This window comes from Sander vitreus, chromosome 3 (genome assembly GCF_031162955.1).
Source record: "Sander vitreus isolate 19-12246 chromosome 3, sanVit1, whole genome shotgun sequence".
Taxonomy (NCBI): Eukaryota; Metazoa; Chordata; class Actinopteri; order Perciformes; family Percidae; genus Sander; species Sander vitreus.
In genome coordinates, this window is record NC_135857.1 from 30,762,791 (window position 1) to 30,783,106 (window position 20,316).

Here is a 20,316-nt window from a genome sequence, read left to right on the forward strand (position 1 = left end):
CATTGACCTGAAGTGGTTAAGTTTAGGAAAGCCGATTGGTCAGGGGATACGACCTGAACAAATCGGATTACATTACCTTGCGTAAGCATGGACGCCTGGCCAATAGTAGTGTGTGAATGCTATTGAAGGGCTTGTCTTGCCTAGAAGTTGCGTGGGTTCCATAATAACGCCTCATTGCCATATCTATGGTTGCCAGGAGGACAACAATGCAGCGTTCAGATGGCAGGAAACTTCCACTGCAACATCCTCAAGCGAGCCTTGAGGCATCTGGAATACGACCAAAAGGACTTGTGACTGAGGCTGTACTTTTGTGTTACATGAGCCTACATTTTAATTAACTGGAATATTATTGTAATTCAGTCAGAGAGGCAGAGATGTGCAGACAATCCCTGAAAATTAGAGTCCTAATTCCAGACAAGCCAGGGGAAATTAGCTACCACATGAATCATTTACCTAATCTTTAACTAATGATTCAGTTTTGACACATTACTCACCATTTGAACATTTTTCTGGTTAACCTCACATGAACGTATTATCAGCAGTTATGGTTGTCTACAAAGGGTTATGTTGCTTAATTTCATGGGTATTTCAGTAAAGGTCTATACTGACTCCTGCTGGTAAACAAGCTAAAAGAATGGAAGTGTTATTCCTGATTGGTGTTTTCTACTTTTAGCTTTGAAATGTCATTGTCAATATCTCTCTCATCCACCAATAAAAAAGCTTTGCATTAATTCAAACTAAGATCAAAGGACATTATTATTGGATAGGGAAACACAAAACATAGCCACAATAAATATGAAAACCCTCACAAAAACATGCAATTTCCTGTTCAGACATAAAAACCTCAACACAACATGCACATATGAATTAACTACACAAGGCTGCATCATTTTAACTGGAATTGTATTGCAGTTTTACATTTGGCTTATTAAGTAAGCAATCTTTGTAGTTTTTTTTTCTTATCTTTGTATTAAAGTGTCTTTGTTTTCACTACAGTGTATGTTGTATTTTTCAAATTACAAATATATATATATAAAAAAAAAAAAGACTAATTTCACTGAAAACCTTTATCTACTATTAGCATTACTTTGCACTAGGCCTATATATTTTATACTACCTGCACTGCCTACTGTTCACACTGTATATATAGTGTATTAATACCCCCACTGTTTATTGAACATTCTAATTAGGGCTATACTTGTAGACTATATTATTATGTGCATTACTCTGCTTCACTGCTTTTTGCATTTCTGGTTAGATGCTAGACTGCATTTCGTTGTTAACTGTAGGCTACTGCAATGACAGTTGAATCTAGCCTACGTACACATTTTAATAACACTAATGATTGACTTGGATTACAATTTCCTTACGACTGAAAAATAATGTTACACGGGTTTTCAATATATTTAGACGTAATCTTTATGCAGCAGTAACATTTTTAACCATCAGTAAAAAAAAAAAAAAAAAAAAAAAAAAAGTAGGCTACTGCAAAAAAAGAAAAGAAGACTTTGCGACTTTTGCGACAGTGCAGTCAATGGCGCGCGTATCGGAAAACGGCAGTGTGAAGAAGATGGCGGAGGGAGGTAATGATGCAGAGCTGCTGAAGGAGAAGGCGAATAAGTACTTTAAAGGTAATGTGACATACCTGTCACTCAATGGCTTTTATCAGCAGTTTATAATAGACAAACATGTGAGTAGTAATTACAGTACCGACATAATTGTGTTTCAACGCGCTCCACACCGCAGCCGGGTTGCTAATGTTAAGCTAGGCTAACATTGCTGAGGAACCATGCTAACTGTAAACCCCATTCATTGGATTACACTGCAGCTAGCAGCCAGAACAACATCAGAAGCTACAGCATCGATGTTAACACATGCCGTCACGCGTGTCGTGTATAGTGCACTGCTCACATGCTCAGATTTGGTATTTTCTGTCTGGGTTTTACCCGTATGTTGTGTTCACCCATGTGTTTGTTTTCAGTCGTGTTATCAGATTATCGTGTAGTTTAAAAGGAAATTCAGATAACGTTACAGCTCCTAGAATCTTCTGTGAGCCAGCGAGCGCATGTGAGCAGCTGCATAATTAAAAGTGTTTCAAAACGGTTACGGTTTAATTCAGTTGAATTTCGAATTAGACGGCAGTTTATTTTGAAAGGATGTAAATACTAACAGTCAAATTGCACCTCCGTTTAGGTCCAAGAAATTGTTAAATTGTCAATGGTGGAGGAAGTTTTCTAAAGTAAAAGCAGCAATACCACAGTGTAAAAAAAATACTCTGTTACAAGTAAAAGTCCTGCATTCAAAATCGTTTGACAGTATTGGCATCAAAATATACTTAAAGGGCCAAAAGTACAAAGTACTTGTTAGGCCCATTCAGATTCATGTATTATATTACAGGATTATAATTATTAGGGGTGCATGATTCAGAAAGTGTCACAATTCAATATCGATTTTCAGTCACAAGATTCAATTCAAAATCGATTTTCGATTAAAAAACAATTCTTGATTTAAAAAAAAAAACGATTCACAGTATGTAAATGTAGTTACTTTTCCCATGTGATTTCAGTAGACATACAATAAAAAAAAAAAAAAAACATTAATTAATAAAAAAATAAAAATCGATTTTTGGAATTCTATGAATCTGTAGAGCTTGAATCATGATTTGAATGTGAATCGATTTTTTTGCACACCCCTAATTATTAATGCATAAATGTGCACGTCACTTTAATGTTGGAGCTTGTAAAGGCAGAGTTAATTTTATTTACTTTATACACCTTTTAAGTTGAATTGCTCTTTTATAGTTTCTAATTGTATTTACCTTTCTCTGTGTATCTACTTATTTTTGCTGTTGTGCTGCTGCAACACCGTATTTTCCCTCTGTGGGGATCAATAAAGCCTTAACCTTTTAATAATATGTCATCTTTTATCAGTTGATTTCTATTTTGTATTAATAATCTGAGTCTGCAAAGTAACTAGTGGCTGAAGCCTTTAAATAAATGTAGTGCAGTAAAGGTAAAGGCTATTTGCCTCCAAAAGTTATTGGAGTAGACGTGAAGTAGCATAAAATGGAAATACTCGAGTAAAATACAAGTACCTTAAAATAAAAACATCAAAGTACAGTACTTAAGTCAATGTACTTAGTTACATTCCACCACTGTCAATTTCACAGAGAAACACATCAATAATCAAAGTCAAGTTCTCTGCCTTTGGTCCACTATGTAATCTCTGTTTTGATTGTTTGTTTAGGTATATTTCAAAATGCCTCTCAGCTGTTACTGGTGTTATGTTATACATGATATAGACAGTATCTTTCGACATGCTTCCTGTTGGTTTAAGTTTGGGATTTCTACAGGGTGCAGACTGTGAGTCAGAGCAGATGTAAGGTTGTTTGTTGTAAAATCAGGATAGGCAGGTTTGCTTTTTGTCTGAGGTATACTGCATAACAAAATTAACAGGACAGGGTTAGATATTTACTCACTATTACTCATGACCTGTAGGCAATTGCAGTTTGAATATGGCACATACTTTATCCTAATATAAAACTTATTTCTTCTTTATGTCGGGGAGATTAGCAAACTAGTACATTGTATCAGTTAGGTGCTGCCTGCTTATTGGCAAATATTACACCCAAGTTAAGCACAGTTAATTGAACTTTGATATTGCACTTGAGTGAGTTGTCAGTTTTGGTATGTGTGGTTGACTTGGAGCAGTGTAGATTGTAACGTCTGACAGGAAGGAAGGACCTTCCGTGTCTCTCCTTCACACGCTGCAGGTGAAGCAGCCTGTCGCTGAAGGAGTTGCTCAGTGCTGTCACAGTGTCCGGCATGGGGGGGGGACATGTTCTCCATCAGGGATGGTAGCTTGGCCATCATTCTCCTTTCTCCCAACTGGCCTTTATTTTGCTATTACAGAGTGGGAATAAGAATAGCATGTGTCATGGCAGTGATATTGGCTAAAAAAAAAAGCAACTCGTGTCATTCCAGTTTTTACATTTTAATTTGTAATTATTAATGTTTTACCTTGTCAATATCTGCCATCAGTTCTAGTAAGAAATAAATAATAAACCAGAACTGCCTTCAGTGTTTCTGACACTTTTATTGGAACTTTGTAGAACCACAAACTTTCCAGTGAAGATGTGATATTTGTTTTTCAGACAAAGACTATGAAAATGCAATCAAGTACTACTCGGAGGCCTTGGAGGTCAATCCATCCAATGCTATCTACTACAGCAACCGAAGCCTGGCATACCTACGCACAGAGTGCTATGGGTATGCCCTGGCTGATGCGACAAAGGCCCTGGAGATAGACAAAAACTACATTAAGGGATATTATCGCCGTGCCACCTCCAACATGGCACTGGGCAAGTTCAAGGCTGCACTTAAGGACTATGAGACGGTAAGAAATAGCATCTTTCTTTGACTTTTCGTAGCCGCACAATTTCAACTGTCATTTAGTCTGAACCTAGAGCTTGTGAGACATGAGCAATGTGCACAGTATAATTAAATGTTCTTCTGATTTATTTATTTTTAAAAGAGAGAGCTCTCCACTTCCATCTGTTGATCTGTCACCGTGTGTTAGGCTCTTCTTGTTGCCTTAACAGCCTGTTATCCTTTAATCCAGTCATGATGCCAATTAGATCCAGTGAAGGCACTCATACCACAGCTAATTTGGTGCCTGTTGTTGCTCATGCTGTAAGCAATATAAATATACTGGGGCTTTGGCAACAAAGACCTCTGAAGCTCAGCCATAGTCATAGCAATCTATTGTACAAACTGGACCAAGTCCCATGACAACAGAACATGTGAGTTTATCCTTATGAAGCTACAAGAGGTTGGAGCTAGATTTATACATGTATAGGGCGTAACAGTGACTGACTGACTGTAAATGGTTTAAGTGTTTTCATTATCCAGAATAAACTGTGGATTTAAAACCTTAATATACTGTTATAACAGTTTACATCCTGGTCTTTACAGCTGCACTAAGTCAGTTTGTCGGCCTTGATGCCAGTTGATGATTAACCAGTGTGGCTAATTTATTTCATTTCCCTGTTCGGATGATAGGTAGTGAGGGTTCGACCAAATGACAAGGATGCAAAGATGAAGTATCAGGAATGTAACAAGATTGTGAAACAGAAGGCTTTTGAGAGAGCCATTGCCAGCGATGAGATAAAAAAATCTGTTGTCGACTCTCTGGACATCGAAAGCATGAGTAAGTTTCCCGTTTGTGAACCATTTGATTCTGCACTGTACTTCTGGATGTTTCATCTGAAATTAAGGGGATCTTGTATTGCAGCGATTGAGGATGACTATGAAGGTCCCAAACTTGAGGATGGGAAGGTCACACTGAGGTTCATGAAGGAGATGATGGATTGGTTCAAAGACCAGAAGAAACTGCACAGAAAGTGTGCTTATCAGGTAAACATGTTTGTTCCTATGAAACACACTGGCTGAAGTAAATGGCAGTGTAGGCATGTACCTGCTATTTAACTTTTTTTTGGTAATCTTTCAGATTTTGGTGCAAGTTAAAGATGTTCTATCGAAACTACCAAGTCTTGTCGAAATCACATTAAAAGAGGTAAGTAATCACTGGCAAAGTGACTAAAAGTTGCAGTTACTTCATGTACAACGGTACTTATATTCTTTGATCAGCTCATAAAATGACTGCAGGGGTTGGAGTCACAGCACGAGAGTACAGTATATAAAACATTTATTTTTCATGGTTGTTTTGTACGGGACTCTATTTAAGGTGTTCTGTTTCTCTTTGCCGCAGACAGAAAAAATAACAATCTGCGGTGACACCCATGGGCAATACTATGATCTCCTCAACATCTTCAAGTTGAACGGCTTACCCTCAGAGACCAACCCCTATGTATCCTTTTCTTTTTGACATCCACCCATCAGCTTTTAAACGTGTGTTGAGTGCAGCCATGCTCCTCGTCTGTACCATTCTGTGTCTAAAACAACTACGACAACAGCTGAAAGCCTCGAAACGTGTGCGTCATAATGCTTAACCACCGAATTCAGCTGTTCAATGGTGACTTTGTGGACCGTGGCTCTTTCTCTCTTGAGGTCATTCTTACCCTGTTTGGCTTCAAGCTGCTCTACCCGGACCACTTCTACCTGCTTAGGGGTGAGAGCACTTACAGTCCGTCTGTGCATGAGCCTGTGGATGCATGTGTAGTGTTGGCAGATGTGTGCTTTAGCGTGCCATATTAATGTGTCACACTGAATACATGTGTGCTGTCATGAAGTTCAAAGCACAACACGGAAATTCATTTCATTTGGTTTCTACTGTTACATTACAGACTTTTTATTAGCATATAAAGTTATTTTAACAGCATTGTTTAATCAAGATTTTTACATGCAGGTAACCACGAGACGGACAACATGAACCAGATGTATGGATTTGAAGGGGAGGTCAAAGCCAAGTACACAGCCCAGATGTTCCAGCTGTTTAGTGAGGTCTTCCAGTGGCTGCCTCTTGCACAGTGTATCAACAGCAAAGTACTGGTAAGCAGTGGCATTGTAAGCTGAAAGCAGTCACAGGGTCGTGCATCCAATGTTGTTCACCAGATTGACACTTAAATTCTGTAGCCAGTTGAGCTATTGTCATTTTTCAGAAAGGATTTTGGAAAGAGGTGAACCTGAAAAGGGGTTTGGTGTTAGTAAAGATACCAGACTAACATGACTTATTGTTACATGCCTGTTTATCCTGGAGATGCATTATATATACTGTCTTCATTCACAGTCGGTATATTTAAATGCATGTTTCCTCAAAGAGACCTTTACCAGGCAATGCAACTACTTGTGATGGGTTATTTGACTATCTTTAAATAAATGTAGTGACTGTTACTGATGATAGTGTATGTGGATATACTTCATGTATAATGGACAAACAGCCATAATTTACCGGATCTTACTGATGACTGCTGTTAATTTTGCAACTGCAGTGGTTTGATATTTTGTACTGTGCACACAGTTCTAATGAGATTCTCCGTCTCAGGTTATGCATGGTGGACTGTTCAGTGAAGATGGTGTCACATTGGATGACCTCAGGAAGATTGACAGGAACAGACAGCCTCCCGACTCAGGTAGGCTCAGACTCCAAGTGCACCATCGGTATGAATCTGGCACCAATAAACGTGTCTCTGGAAAGCAAAATGGGTACATTTCAACACCTTCCGCCGCTCTTTCACAGGTCCCATGTGTGACCTCCTCTGGTCAGATCCACAGCCTCAGGTCAGTTCCCACACACCCAATACCTCATTAGGTCTATTTGCTCAGAGTATCCAGTTGTTTGTGTTTGAGCAAATTCAGTCCACTTCGATCTCGTTTTAAGAAATGTATTTGTCCAATTTTTTCCTTTCTCTCGTGCTCTCTGTCATTTTTTATATATATATATAATTTGTAGAATGGCCGATCAGTCAGCAAGCGAGGAGTGAGTTGTCAGTTCGGACCAGATGTGACGGAGCGCTTCCTGGAACAGAACAAGCTGGACTTTGTTGTGCGTAGTCATGAGGTCAAAGCTGAGGGCTATGAGGTCACTCATTCAGGGAAGTGCATCACCGTGTTCTCAGCACCCAACTACTGGTACGTAATCGTGCCGTCTGGCTTAAGACTTAAGTCCGCTGTTGGCAAGGCTGTTCACTGAAACTGTTGTGTGTATCATTCTGCCTTTCCCCAGTGATCAGATGGGAAACAAAGGAGCTTACATCCACCTCAGGGGATCAGACCTCAAGCCAGAATTTCACCAGTTCACTGCTGTGGTCAGTATCCTGTACTTTAACTGTTATATTCATTATAGTTGTTATGGGAAATTCTGTTATTAATAAGAATTTTTAATCACTAATTTTGGAACTGGGCTTTCTAATTGATGGGTTCTATTTTCATCATCTTTTGTCATCGTGCCTATTAGTTCAGTGGTTCATAGTACAGATTTTGAACTTGTGGCATTATCCTATGCATAATGTTACAGTGACATCTACCGGGCCACGGTTTCAACTGGTCTCGTTCAGTAAAATGATTCTGAAAGATAAAACATATTACGTTAAACCTCTGTTGTAGTGACACATTACAGTATTATTAATAAATATTATGTGTGTGTTTTTTTGAATGTAAGTTCCTGTGCATCTCATTTATTTCAGTTTCAATTTGCTTTATTGACAAAATCACAATAATGGAGGTAAACAGGATAATTATGATGTAATGTAAGATAATAAACACTGTACATGTCCCTCAATAGGTTAAATGTGGAAACAATAACAAAAATAATATTTACAATTCATTACTTATTGCCTCATATTGTGGACAAAGACATAAAAAAACAACTACTAAAAACACATTTGGCTACTAGTTAGGCCATTTCACTTTGCATCAGGCTATTGATGACTCATTTGTAATCATTAAAATGTTTGTTGAAGCATGGTCTAATGTTTGTCTGCCTCTCACTGTCCTGTACAGCCTCATCCGAATGTCAAGCCCATGGCGTATGCCAACACGCTAATGCAGATGGGGATGATGTAGAGGCCACGCTTATCTGTCTGTGACACTGACGACCTCCCATCTGACCTGAACCATCCCAGCCACCTCACTCCCTACAGTGCTCGGACATGCTCTCGCCCATGCTTAGCCTAAGGGATCCCTCTCCCAGACAAACTTCCGCTAGTTGTGTACAGAAAACACGTGGTGTAGTTCAGATGGGAAGAGATCACTTACACCAGCCCAGTCCAGAACTGGGTACATTCTTTTATGTTATCAGTTAAAACTGGAAAAAAAATGTGCCCACGCGTGTGTTCCATCACTGGGTAAAAAGCCAACCTTTCAGATGAGTCTCCTTGGAGCTGCTTGGTTTTAAAATATTTAATATACTCAGCAGATGTGATCGAATAGCTGATATGTACCAAAGATCTGTAATTAAAATGATTGTTCAGTTTTCACAAGGAGCATCTTGTGACTCTGAAGCCTAGCGTTGTACGGTTGGCCTGTGTACACAGCTTCGAGCATTGTAAACTGGGTTAAGAGCAGCATGTCTATCAGTGTTTCTCAAACTATCCTACAGTATGTCTGTTTATTTTTTTATTTTACAGGAATACAAAAATGATTACATGTATAAAAAATAATAGATTGATCGTCTCTGGGTACACTCTTAAAGGTGCTGTTTGCCATTAGTGGTGTATTTAGTTGGTTCGGTCACGTAGCTGGTAACATTTAATTTGCACTGCTACACTGCTTCCTGTTGAGGAAGATATTGCTGCTCTCCATGTTTTGATCCTCCACTGTCATTGTGCCACTCACCCGGCAGCTCCTGCACAGTCTACTCTCCAGTCTAGCTTTGGTGTACGGCAAACACCGATGGCACTCTAGTCTCCCATAAACATTAAACTACTGGTGACCCATATGTGGATTTCTTCAGTACACAAACGTCCAAAATGCAATCCTGTCTTAAAACGCACAGCGGCATTGTCCAGTGGCCCTCAACTTTTTAAATAAAGAAATACACTGATGTGTATGTATATATACTGTATCATTGAAAGATTCCGTGTAATGTTTGGAGAAAAATATTGAATAAAAAAATCCAGTTCAGTGATTTTAGAAACAAGCTGGTATCTTTATGTCTATTAATATTGTCTGGCCTGCGCTTGTTCTGACCTTTGTCGGTTTGTTTCAACTACATATACATATTTAAATATATTACACAATTTACTTAGTACATATATGCAAATGCTGTACTTGCATACAATTTTGAGCTACATGTACTTCCCTACTTCACTAGTATTTCCATTTTCTGCAACTTTATACACCAACTCTGAGCAAATGTACGTTTTACTCCAGTGTATTTATTTAATACATTTAGTTACTTTCTAGATTTAAATGATTAATTCAAAATATAATCAAATTAATTATAATCTACTATTATGAAGAAAGATAACTTCAGTGATCAATTGGTTAAATTCACAAGCTACCCGGCAGAACAATAAACCCCACCTTTACCTGCTGCAACATTAAAGTGATGTTTGTGATGTCAACACTTAACTGATGCGTCGATAACTATATTTCAACGGGTTGCATTATACTGAACTTTTAAGTATATTTTGATGCTAATACTTACTTTTAGTTACAATTTTGAAAGCGGGACTTTTATTTGTAACAAAGTATTTCTACACAGTGGTATTGTTACTTTTACTAAAGTAAAAAAAAATCTAACCTGCATTTTAGATTTTACAGTAGGTTTCATAAACAAACAAAAAGTGCCACTTCCTTTCAAGGGGGTAAGCTTCTCCTCGGACCGCGAACCTCCTATGGCGCCATTTTAATGCTAATAAGCCACCTCCCGTTAGCATTCCATTGACTGCCATTCATTTTGGCGCCACTTTGACAGCGAATAACTTTACATCTGAAGCGTTTAAAGACTATTTGTCCATTGTTTATTTCTAAAGAAACTCAAAAATTTATAAAAGGCTCCATTACCTTGTATCTCACGTTATGGCTCCGTAGCAGACGTTTTTGTAAAAATAGGCTAACGATTGTGTCATAACCACGCGACTTATTGTCACAGAGTCGAGGAATTACCGTTTAGTACAGGAGAAGCGCGCAGGCAGTTTCGTCTCACATTAGCTGTTTAAGTGTAATTACTAATGTTAACTAGCATTTTAGTTAGCAATAATTAGCCTGTGCCCATGTTATCTCCTTACATATACCTACGCTCTCCGTCTCTGCAATATTCGGAATGATTGAGATTTCTCTTGGCACAGCTACCAGGAGACTTACAACTATCAGACAGGTTGCTCACGTCACATTTACGTCGTCTCTCTCAGTTGGAGGCTGCGCAGTAACGCTCAGCCATCACCGGAAAAGTGCTTCTAATGGCCTTCACAGGTCTCCGTCCAGAGCAACGGGATCTGTCGGTCCATTCTTATATACTGTCTATGGGTAAGCGAGCCTCCGCAAAGCGTACCTTCTATGGCGCCATTTTGATGCTAATAGGCCATCACCTCCCGTTAGCATTCCATTGACTGTCATTCATTTTGGCGTCACTTTGACATCGAATAACTTTACATCTGAAGCGTTTAAATACTTTATTTGTCCATTGTTTATTTCTAAAGAAACACGACAATGTATAAAAGGCTCCATTACCTTGTATCTCACGTTATGGCCCCGTAGCAGCCGTTTTTATAAAATATAGGCTAACGATTGTGTCATAACCACGCGACTTTCTGTCGCATAGTAGAGGAATTACCGTACAGTACAGGAAAAGCTCGCAGGCAGTTTCGACTTACATTAGCTGTTCCTGTGCCTATGTTATCTCCTTACATATACCTACACTTTCCGTATCTGCAAGATTGGGAATGATTGAGATTTCTCTTGGCACAGCTACCAGGAGACTTCCAACTATCAGACAGGTTGCTCGCGTCACATCTACGTCTTCGAGCTCAGTTAGAGGCTGCGCAGTAACGCTCAGCCATCACCGGAAAAGTGCCTTTAATAGACTTCACTGCTCTCCGTGAGAAGTAAATGTTCAAATAAACACATCAGGAATTGTATACAAGAGGTAACTCTGCCTTCAGGAAGATTATTTTGGGCTTCAATCTATGGAGAAATGAACTGGCAACAAATCTGGTTAATTGGAGACAAATTCTGTCTTAATAACAAAGTAAAATAGGTTTCTTTTAAAGTCTTGCATAAAATATATCCAGCAAAAAGGACATTAAAGACATTCAAACTTGATATCGAATATTCTTGTACTTTCTGTGAACTAGAAGAAGAAACAATCTGTCATTTGTATGTATACTAAAATATTTTGGGTTGATTTTCAACATCTTATAAGACGGAACACTGGGCAATCAATTCAATTTAAGGATAAAGATATTTTTATTTGTTTTGAAGGCAATGAGATGGACAATGATGTTTATTTTGTTCATTCATTTTACTGTCTATTTATGCTTCCTTTTCAGGGCGAAAGTCGCATTTATTTGACGTCACGGCTCTCAACAGCTGATCGTCCTTCGTCAACTAAGCGCCACGAGTTGACAACACAGCAGCACGAGTTTCACCTTGTTGTGAACCTAGTTGGACACGAAGATAACCAACCTTCAACAACACCTACACCAACCTGCGATGCCAAAATATTGTTCGGTCCCAAACTGTAAGAATGACTCCGGAAAAGGCAACGACAGGAAGAGCTTCTACAAGTAAGCTGGATGTGTTTAACCGTCTTTTAGCTGTCAGTAAATGTTAACGTTAGCTGTGGTGCTGGTAGAAGCGTCATCTCTAACTTTAAGAGACGTGTTCCTATGCGATGACTCAGTCGTTCACAACGTCAGTTGCTGACTGAAATGAATCACTAAAGTTATTAAATATTTAAATAATCGCCGTTTTTGATGACCTGCTAAGTTTGTGTCGCATTGTTTTGACCTTTTGAGATACTCCTTTGAGCGCTGATTGAATCTTGATTAGAGACTGTAAGCCTGTCCGCAGTGCTGACTGAGTTTTATTGACAGAAAATCCCCCCTTAAGATATATTCCACATTAATTTTGGAAATGGAAATTGGCTACCTGTTTAGTTTTATTTTTAGGTGATTTGAGCGATACTGGAAGACAGACTGGAGACCTGGAGCTGATTCACTTAACTTAAGTAAACGTATAAATACCATAGTCCAAAAATGTTTCCATTACAAGTCAATATATAATATATAAATAAGTAAATACAAAATATTACAAGTCCTGAAATCAAAAAGTTAAAGTAGCAAAAAGTACCTATTATGATTGATTTTTAAAGTACTATGGCAGTTAGTTTTTATCACTAATATATAAAACCATGTTAGTGTTCAATGTGGGGCCAATCATGTATACTTATGGGTAGATTAGTATAGTACTGCATCATATCATATAAACATATTATGCAGGGGTTTTAATAATGTAAAAAGTAACAAGTGTCAAATAAATGTAGTGAAAGACTTGTGAATTGGTGCGACGATAACCACCTTGTTCTAAACGTTTCCAAGACTGAAGAGATGGTGTTTGACCCTCGGGGAGTCCGTGACCACAGGCCTGTGGTCATCCACAACCAAACCATCACTCAGGCCCACTCATACAAATATCTTGGTGTTTATATTAACGAGTCACTAACCTGGAGCACACACACGTCGACAGTCTCTGCTGCAGACTGCAGCAACGGTTGCATTTCTTACGTCGTTTGCGAATTCGTGGCGTCGATTTAAAAAAAACGATGGTGATATTTGATCAAGCAGTCCTGGAGAGCCTGGTCAGGTACGGTATTACAGCTTGGTTTGGCAACCTCCCTGCGCAGTTGAAAACTATACTGTTACGATTGATTCATACTGCATGGAAGATCATTGGTGTTAAAGAGCACTTATCCATGCAGAGTATTTATGAACAGGCTTCTTTGCGACAAGCAAATAGAAATGTTAGCGACACGTCTCACGTTCTGCACGCAGAATGTGAGCTGCTGCCATCCGGTAGGAGGTTTAGAGTTCTTTGCTGCTGCCATCCGGTAGGAGGTTTAGAGTTCTTTGCTGCTGCCATCCGGTAGGAGGTTTAGAGTTCTTCGCTGCAGACTTAACCGTTTCAAAAACTCATTTATTCCAGTGTCTATTAAGCTCCTAAATAGATGGAGATTTGTAATTGTTATACTCGTGATCTCTCTTTTTTTAAATTTGTTTAATTTATTTATTTTGAGTAATGTTTAACTAATGCATTGCATAACACCCTGTTGTGTTTTATACACCATCAGGACCGCAGTACGTTCTGTGGTATGGTATTGTACAGTATTTGTTGTTTGTACATGCTGTGTTTGTCTTTACTATGGCTGCAGCATGGGTTAAGTGCTCAAGACAAATTCCCCACGATGTGGGACAATAAAGTTAATCTTGATCTTGAAGTAAAATGTACAATATTCCCCCCAAAATGTAGTGGAGAAGAAGTATAAAGTTGCATTAAATGAAATACCCAGTATAGTACCGGAGAGTAAATATACTTAGTTCCATTGACTAAAACTGACAGTATGACACCACTCGTGATGATTTTACTGGGAATTTTTTCTTAAATACAAAAAACTGAGAACCCCACATTTGAATTGATGGTGTTTTAAGCCCCCAACGTCTCCTTCCAGGCAGCGCTGCGACCGTTGACTTCAAGACACCTAACCTTAACCCTAACCATAACCATTGCCTAATCCTAGTGCCTTCCAGGCAGCGCTACCTGGAAGCAGACATTGGGGGCTTAAAACACTGATAAACACATTTGAGCTAATTAACAGAAACCTGTCTACAATATAAAGCAGTGCTTTGCAGTAACTGCTACCATTGTGTCTTTGGTTTATACGACAGTATCATTTCAAAGTTCTAATATTAGAAACTTCTCAATATGAATGTAATCCCATAATGTACTTGGGTTGCATTATACTGAACATGGTGTAATGGCACACGGCAAAATGTGCCGAGTCCACAGAGTCAGTCAGTTACCCGATCAGTTCTGACGCTCTGATTTCCGGCTTTGGGAGGCAGTTTTTCCATGTTTATAGACTTAATTGTCAAATCATTGGAACAAGCGCAGTGTAAATTCAGTCTAAGGGTGCATTTTCCTTTTTTCTAATTTGATTCTAAACATTTGAAAATATTTCACTTGAAGGAGCCCAAGTGTAACCAGTGTCTCACATCTGTAGTCTTTATTGTGTTCTAGGTTCCCTCTGCAGGACCCGGTCCGGCTGCAGCAGTGGCTGAGGAACATGAGACGTGAGAACTGGACTCCCTCTCGACACCAGTATATTTGCCATGAACATTTTGCACCTTCTTGCTTCAAGGTGCGATGGGGGATCCGTTACCTTGAGAGCGATGCTGTGCCCACAGTCTTCAAGGAGGCCGAGGTAAAACCGAAAGAAACTTTGGGGTTGTTTCATTCTTCCTCTCATGCCTATATGTGTGAAGATTGTTGTGTTATATAATGTAGTACAATAAATCATGGGTGTCACGATTTGGATTTTAAATCGAAAATCGATCAAAATGAGCTTTCACTTTTGACTATTGAAATCAAAAGCAGGATCGGTGATTTTCCCCCCGGTCATTTTTTCTCTCACCCCCGCCTACTTGCGCACGTCTTAAGTAAAAACAACACCACTCAGCGTAGCTGGCCGGCTGGTAGCATGCAGCTTAAGACACAGGGTAACGTTGGCTTACCAGTAGCCTGCTGCAGCTGCACTTTTCCAGACACCATGGCCACTGCCGGAGTCCGAGATGACGGAAAAACAGAACTGGTAAATCCTCCTGCTTCCCTGAAGTCACCAGTTTGACTTGCCTTCCCTGGGAGTGAGCTATGTAAACAAACAACGCAGGTAAAGCATGTGGGCTTCAATGGGACCCTTCTGAAAATACCCTTCTTCCATTTAGTGGCTCTTATTGTGGCTTTGCCGTCTGTGTTGGAAAAAAAAGTGGAAATCTAAAATTGAATCGAATCGTGACCTTAAAATCGCAAGTCAGAATCGTGACACCCCTAATAGATATAAAAAAAAATATAGTGTGTATATATACTGTGTATACATACACACACACACACACACACACACACACACACACATACATATATATATATACATACACACACACACACACACACACACACACACGCGCGTATGGTTGTTTTCACTTGGCACAACAACAGACACAAGACTTTTTAAAATTTATTTTATAATTGGTTATTTGCAATATACAAAGACTTACCATGCTTTGGCCAGAGTCGGTATCAGCAGAAAAGAGTTATGATTGCAACACTACCTTTGCTCTAAGTGAAACCGTCATGTTGCTTTTAATAAACACACACTCCTGCTTCTTTCTAGAAACGGAAAGCCCCGGAGCACAGTGAGACGAAGCCAAAACAGCTTCGAGTTAACAGTAATCAAAGCATAGTGTCAGGTGACAGGCCTACGGCTGTCGACGCCGTAGAGATGGAAGGTGCTTTGCACACGGTACACCTGTATGAGATCACTGTCGACCCATCGCAGCAGGGAGAGACCAGCCTGGTGGAGTCCACTGATGTTGGAGAACCTGATCTGAACCCGCTGGCATCAGTGGATCGATTCGAAACGCGGGCAAACATCCCTTTAACATTATTCCAGACAGTAAATGATCTCAGTAACAGTGGAGAGGTGATGGTGATGTCTGAATGCTGTGCTGGTGAGGGGCAAGAGGAGCTTCTGAATGGAATCACTGCTGCCATTCTAACTCAGGGCCACGGCCTGGTCATGAACGACTCCACACTCGGCTGTACAGGTGACGCGGCGGTGGCAGCAACTCTCGGTGTCGAGGATGTGACGTGTATCACAGGGGAGTTCTCGGACGTCCACGGAGGCCATGAAACTCAAGTCCTCGCCTACTTCGAGACGATACCAAACGTTTTCCCCAGTGAAACCTCGACCCAGTTCAACTTCACCCCGGATACAGTGCTGTCGTCCGCTCTGAGCTCTAAGCCCATCACGTCTACTGTGCCCATAGTGTCCAAACACGTGTCGCCGTCCCCCACGTCCCTGGTCCTCACCGTGGAAAGACTGGACACAGATGAGGGAGACGACGGCAAGTCAGAGGACGACGACATAGAGCGACAGGATCCCCAGCTGGATGAGCACTGGTGAGCGCTGACTCTGTTTCATGGACATGTCTGTATTTTCCGGTGAAGGGCACAGGGTTAGAAAGTTAGAAATTAGGGCTGCTTGATTATGAAAAAAAATCATAATGTGCAAAATTATCGTTTTTTCTCGATTACTCGACGTTAGGATACCAAAATCTTTATCGCGAGTAAAAATTCAATTAATTGCACAGCCCTATTGGAAATGGGATCAGAGCTCCGTCACTGCCAACTTAATAAAAAATATAGCAAACACATCAATAACTAAAATCCACATTAGACCATTTAAATTACTACTAAAGAGCACTTCAGTAGCCATGCTTTTCTTTCCTCTATTCCATTTCTGCATTCCAGCTTTCACAATCTCTTTCCATTCTTTACACGAGCAGCTACCATAAGAACAGTCTGAGTAAGGAGCAGCTGGAGGCGATCGTGGCCGAGCTGCAGAAGAAGGTGAAAGTGCTGCAGCAGCGACACCGCCGACACCTGGAGAAGCTTCTGGGCCTGGAGAACACAGTCAGCCAGCTGAGGCAAAACAACCTGCTGAACGAAGAGCGACTACAGCTGCTCGAGAGGGTGAAGAGCTCAATGCATTTGCATGAAATAAGTCCAGTAGGGATCGACTGATACAGTTTCTTTTCAAGGCCGATACCGATTATTAGTAGGGGAGCGTGCCTATGTTCCCAAAGCCTTATGTTCCCACATTTCTAAGATTTTTTTTCAAAATTAGGCCCTATGTTCCCACATTTACTTTTTCATAAATTTGCATCAGATTTTATCCCCCTTTCTCCCCATTTGGTAGCCAATTACACCCAACCTATTATCCAGTAGCAATGGACTACAGATGGAATGTAACCCTAACCCTAACATAGGGCCTAATTTTAAGAAAAATCTTAGAAATGTGGGAACTTAGGGCTGTGGGACGTTTGGGCTGTGGGACGTTTGGGCTGTGGGACCATTGGGCTGTGGGACCATTGGGCTGTGGGACCATTGGGCTGTGGGACCATTGGGCTGTGGGACCATTGGGCTGTGGGACCATTGGGCTGTGGGACCATTGGGCTGTGGGACCATTGGGCTGTGGGACCATTGGGCTGTGGGACCATTGGGCTGTGGGACCACTGGGCTGTGGGACCACTGGGCTGTGGGACCACTGGGCTGTGGGACCATTAGGAGTTAATGAAACCGATATGCATTTACAGTGAAAATGAAAATCTTTAAGTCAAAATTGAGATTTTGGAATGTTACAAACTCCAACACGAAACTGTTTAAATGCTTTAATCAATTATTTAATCAATTAGAAACTATCAAAATAATACACAGTAAAAGAGAGTCAGACAGTGTTGTGGACGGGACATTAAGTCAGACTCAGTGGTGAGTGAAACCGAAGCAGAGGGACAGACACAGAGCTGTAGCGGGGCCAAAGCAGCGCACTTTTTAATATGATATATCGATATCAGGCAATAAAAACGCTGATACAGGTAATCTGCAAAGTGCGAAAAACAACGGCCGATAATCGGCCAGGGCTGATAATCGGTCTATCCCTAAAGTCCAGGGGCACATTCAATCTCAAAACGGTGTACAACGGTTTTTATATGGTTTCCGTGTTGAACGGTGTGAAACAGCTTTGAGATATGTTTTCTCTCGTTTGGTGGGTGTGTCTCTTGTTTTTTTGGCTGTGTCACAGGGGATACCCAATCATCAGAGACGTGTCTGTAAACTCGTGGTAATAAAAAAAGGCAGAGCGCTTGCACACACAACAGGGTGTTCAACGCACCTCCGTTTCAGTTTAAAAAAACGCGTTGCTGTGTTTTATCGGCGCTCAACATGGCCCAGGTTCATTTTAAAATCAAGCTTCCAATTGCTGTTGGTGTATTCTAATATTTCAGCCAGAGATGATTATGTGTAGGGATTGAACACTTAAGAGACTATATATATTTTCTTTGTAAAAATGTCAAACAGTGCATTCACTTTTTATTGTCTCCTTCCCTCCTGTTGTCTCAGGCTTACATACAGACGAGTGCAGCAGTGTCAGAAGTTGGTGAGACTGTGGCAATCATCTACGAAGAGGACGACGGTGCATACTTGTATACTCCACTTATTAACGCAGGCGAAATGATGTGAGACTGACTGTCACATCTGTGTCCATCTGCTGCCCACTGTGCCAAAAAGTGACATCGCTATTACTGTTGAAAACAAAATCCTACCTAATTCTTTTCTCTTGACAAAATGAAATTGATGTATGAAATGTGGCAGTGTGTTGTTGATTCTGCTGTGAGCTTTGCACAAATATGAATGAGTAATATGGGACAATGTTGAATGTGTTTATTTTTTTTATTTTTATTTTTTTTAAAGGTTTCCACCCTCTACCCTTTTCCCCTCCTTTCTCCAACCACTATTTGTTTAACGTTTGTGATAACGTACATATCAAATTAAAAACAACTTGCATTTAGGTTTATGCTTCTTTTCTATAGTGACTGCTTATTTTAGCTATTAAAAGAACCAAAGATTGTCCAGCCAATGAAGTCATATGAGTTTGATGTAATCATCATCACTGACAGCTTTGACCTTTTCTTCTTCCACCTGTGGCAGCCAGCAAATCTGCAGCAACTACTATGTGATGCTATCATGTCAATATGGAAAATCTGCGAGGAATGTTTCCAGCACCTCGTTGAATCTATGCCGCGAAGAATCAAGGCAGATCTGAAGGCAAAAGGGGGTCCAACCTGGTAGTAGCAAGGTGTCCCTAATAAAGTGGCCGGTGAGTGTATTTCTAAGTGGCATGTAGCAGGCTGCTACATAGGCTAAGTTCACACCGCAAGTCTTAATTCAGATTTTTTGTTTGGCTGTTCACATTACCTTTCAAAATGTGGCCTATATCAGATTCCAGTGTGACCTGTTTGCGGTTTCGAACTGACCCGCATGCGCAAAAGAACAATAACAATGACATCAGACGCAGCACGCTGTGGCACTAAAATTAGGGAGGTTATGGAGGAAGTAAGCGTTTTCGCTTTTATTTCAAAATGTTTGTGTAATGGCAGCCGTAACATTAATGAGCAGGTGCTGAGGAGGAGAAGAATGAAGAGAAAGAGAGCCAAATTGGCTATGTTGGCCTTTTACGGGCTTATGGCCAAATGTAGGAAGCCAATTATGGCCTTTTCACACTGTGGCCACATTAAAAAAAAACCAGACCTGGGTCTGATTCAGGACCACATATGGAATTGGTCTAAATCTGATTTGAAAAAATCTAATCTGAGCAAGATTTGAGTGTTCACACTACTTATGAAGAAGTCTGATCTGGTCACTTGACCCCAAAAAAAATCTGATTTGGGCCACTTTTGCCTGCAGTCTGAACGTAGCCATAGTGATTTGACACAGTGACAGGAAGAGCTGATTCCAACAGCGCTATCAGTTGAAATGTAAAAGAACACGTGTAAGTTGTACAGTAGTAGTTGTGACATGGTGGTGACCAAAGACATATTTATTTCTCCATTTTTTATTTTTCTTATTAACCTAAAACTCACTGGAAAGAATGTGATACAAATCAAATCTCACAGGTTTACTGAGTTATCTGTTTAACTCTGCAGAGTTGAACCTGGATCAGGTCATTTTACTTAAGTCAATATACACCATATGAAGTAGTTCTCGCTTTTCCTCAGCGAAATGATCCAGATTACTCAGTAAACCT

At 40.2% G+C, this 20,316-nt stretch overlaps 2 protein-coding genes and 1 long non-coding RNA gene across 3 annotated transcripts; 2 read left to right on the forward strand and 1 right to left on the reverse strand.

Annotated features, from left to right (window-relative positions):
* Window positions 1-1,530: 1,530 nt before the first annotated feature.
* ppp5c (protein phosphatase 5, catalytic subunit) lies at window positions 1,531-9,620 on the forward strand. Its single transcript, XM_078246942.1, has 13 exons — window positions 1,531-1,631; window positions 4,154-4,395; window positions 5,061-5,208; window positions 5,293-5,414; window positions 5,509-5,574; window positions 5,770-5,868; window positions 6,024-6,129; window positions 6,367-6,509; window positions 7,003-7,090; window positions 7,198-7,238; window positions 7,411-7,589; window positions 7,684-7,765; window positions 8,460-9,620. Exons 1-13 carry the CDS (start codon window positions 1,535-1,537, stop codon window positions 8,520-8,522), a joined length of 1,476 nt encoding a protein of 491 aa, XP_078103068.1. The 5' UTR covers window positions 1,531-1,534; the 3' UTR covers window positions 8,523-9,620.
* A 2,356-nt stretch (window positions 9,621-11,976) lies between these two features.
* Window positions 11,977-19,081, forward strand: LOC144515806 (THAP domain-containing protein 5-like). Its single transcript, XM_078246944.1, has 5 exons — window positions 11,977-12,187; window positions 14,697-14,880; window positions 15,847-16,634; window positions 17,021-17,207; window positions 18,633-19,081. The coding sequence occupies exons 1-5, from the start codon at window positions 12,114-12,116 to the stop codon at window positions 18,750-18,752; spliced, it is 1,353 nt and encodes a 450-aa protein (XP_078103070.1). The 5' UTR covers window positions 11,977-12,113; the 3' UTR covers window positions 18,753-19,081.
* LOC144515807 (uncharacterized) lies at window positions 13,662-15,851 on the reverse strand. The gene is made up of 3 exons (XR_013501777.1): window positions 15,731-15,851; window positions 15,191-15,324; window positions 13,662-14,927 (listed from the first exon to the last, which is right to left on the reverse strand). It is a non-coding gene; the product is annotated as an uncharacterized LOC144515807 (long non-coding RNA).
* Window positions 19,082-20,316: the final 1,235 nt, after the last annotated feature.